This window comes from Nansenia antarctica, assembly GCF_963989245.1.
Source record: "Nansenia antarctica genome assembly, contig: SCAFFOLD_672, whole genome shotgun sequence".
In the NCBI taxonomy this organism is placed as follows: Eukaryota; Metazoa; Chordata; class Actinopteri; order Argentiniformes; family Microstomatidae; genus Nansenia; species Nansenia antarctica.
This window is the reverse complement of record NW_027662444.1, coordinates 1-2,500: the sequence shown is the minus strand read 5'-3', so window position 1 is coordinate 2,500 and position 2,500 is coordinate 1. Positions and strand designations below refer to the sequence as shown.

The 2,500-nt window shown below is 54.8% G+C and overlaps 1 protein-coding gene across 1 annotated transcript in view; it reads left to right on the top strand.

Moving 5' to 3' along the window:
• LOC308175632 (transmembrane protease serine 6-like) overlaps window positions 1-2,317 on the top strand; it is a gene marked incomplete at its 3' end in the record, with an annotated part of 17,776 nt that extends 15,459 nt beyond the window's left edge. The window contains exons 5-9 of the mRNA XM_080551263.1: window positions 1-69; window positions 366-407; window positions 917-1,124; window positions 1,563-1,699; window positions 2,202-2,317. The exon at window positions 1-69 is cut by the window's left edge and continues 119 nt beyond it. Of these exons, the coding sequence (XP_080407389.1) occupies window positions 1-69; window positions 366-407; window positions 917-1,124; window positions 1,563-1,699; window positions 2,202-2,317 (572 nt within the window). The remainder of the gene's footprint in view (window positions 70-365; window positions 408-916; window positions 1,125-1,562; window positions 1,700-2,201) is intronic.
• Window positions 2,318-2,500: the final 183 nt, after the last annotated feature.

Genomic DNA, 2,500 nt, shown 5'->3' with positions numbered 1-2,500 from the left:
GGAGGGAGGAGGGGGACACGGCCCTCTACGGAGAATACCTCCTCCACCTTCCCTCTTTCACTGTCACAGGTAGACTATGATTGTTTAGTTTGTGTTTTTTTTTTTTTGGGGGGGGGGTCTGTGTGTGTGTGTGTGTGTGTGTGTTTGTGTGTGTGGGGAGGGTGGGGTCTGTGTGTGTGTGTGTGTGTGGGGGGGGGGGGGTGGGAGGGGGGTCTGTGTGTGTGTGTGTGTGTGTGTGGACAATGATCTGTACCGTCACAGGTAGAGAGCGTTAGACTATGATTGTTTAGTTTGTGTTTAGTTTTTATTTATTTTTCATTTTTTTATTCCGTCATTTAACGTGTGTTTTCTATCGCGCCTCACAGAGACGGACGCCAAGGTTGTAGAGCTTTTGAAAGCCTCGTTCGGTAGGAACTGTTTATTTTGGGTCAAATCTCTTTGGTTTCGTCGATTTCTTTTCCGTGTGCTGATTGGCTGCTTGGTTGTGTGAACGGGATTCCTCACTCGCACACTCACTAACGCTTGAATGAAGTCATCACCATGCAACTCTGCAAGGTGTGACAAAATTAACCACGCCTCAGCTGATCTCCATCTCTCTCAATTTCTCTCTCTCTCTCTCTCTCTCTCTCTCTCTCTCTTTCTCTCCTCCTCTCTCTCTCTCTCTCTTTCTGTCATCTCCTCTTCTCTCTCTTTCTCTCTCCTCTTCTCTTTCTTTCTTTCTCTCCTCCCCTCTCTCTCTTTCTCTCCTCTCTCTTTCTCTCTCTCTCCTCCCCCCCACCCTCCCGCTCCCTCTCGTTCACTCCTCTCTCCCCTTTCTCTCTTTCTCTCCTCCTGTCTCTCTCTGTCTTTCCCTTTTGTATACAAACAACAAACATGACATGTAACTTCCCCTCCTCCCCCCCCCCACCCCCTCCAGACTGTTACAGGTACCAGTGGCTGCCCCCCTCCAGCCCGGAGGCGGCCCTGCGGGGCCCGGACACCCAGAGGTGGTCGTGCCTGTGGCACCTGCGGGGGCCGGGGGACTCCAGGCTGGAGCTGAGGGTGGAGTGGCTGCTCTCCGAGTGCAGAGACAGGCTGGCGGTCTACGACGGCCTTACGCCCAGAGACACACACCTCATCACCTCGTAGGGCTACGCACACACACACACACACACACACACAAACACACGCACACACACACACACCTCATCACCTCGTAGGGCTACGCACACACACACACACACGCACGCACGCACGCACACACACACACAAATAAATACAGTACACACCGTGCACACACACACACACACACAGGCACACAGACGTACGGTACACACACACACACACAAATACAGTACATGTGCGCGTGCACACACACACACACATACACAGACACACACACACACACACACACTTGGTAAACACACACAGGTATGTGTGCACATTCTTATCCCGGGAATGCAGGCAGGTGCACACACAAACACACACACACACACACACACACACACACACACACACACACACACCTGCACACACCTTTAATTGTATATTCTCTACATCCCCCCCCCCCCCCCCCCCCCCAGGCTGTATGGCTGCAGCAGACATGAGCGTGTGGTGCGCGTGGTGTCCTCAGGGGAGTGGATGACAGTCGTGTGGAAGCAGGGGGTCTACAGCTACAAAGACCCCTTCTCTCTGTCTGCACAGGCCTGGCCCAACCAGGGTGAGACCCCCCCCCCCACACACACACACACTGTCTGTCAGAGGTCTGTCTGTCTGTCTGTCTGTCTGTCTGGCTGGCTGGCTGGCTGTACCGTAACACACCTTGAACAGTTTAGCCATCCTCAAAGGCCGCTGACGAGCTTGTTAAAAACAGCCTCTGTGACAGACTGAGACGACTTCCTGTCTGAGGAGAGATCAGGCGGGAGGGTTAGACAATGAGTGAGACAGGGACGGAAAAAGGCGGGAAAAGATGGTTAGAAAATCTCTCTCTCTCTCTGTTTGTCTGTCTGTCTGTCTCTCTCCCTCCCTCTCTCTCTCCCTCTGCCCCCCCCCTCTCCCTCTCTCTCTCTCTCTCTCTCTCTCTCTCTCCTTCCCCCTCTCTCTCCTTCTCTCTCCCTCTCTCTCCCCCCACCCCCCTCTCTCTCTTTACCCCCCTCCCTCCCCCCCTCTCTCTGCCCCCCCTCCCCCCCCCTCTCTCCCCCCCGCCCCCTGCTCTTTCCTAGTGTGTTCCTCCAGTGTGGTCCTCCAGCCACTAGTGGGCAGTGTCCAGGGCAGCCTGCGGACCCCCTTCTACCCCAGCTACTACCCCCCCGACACCAACTGTACCTGGCTCTTCACTGTGAGGACTGGTCACATGACACGCCTGCTCTTCCTCCTGACAACCTCTTATTGTCCCTAACGTGTGTGTGTGTGTGTGTGTGTGTGTGTGTGTGTGTGTGGGGTGGGGGGGGGGTCTGTGTGTGTGTGTGTGTGTGTGGGGTGGGAGGGGGGTCTGTGTGTGTGTGTTTGTGTTTGTGTGTGT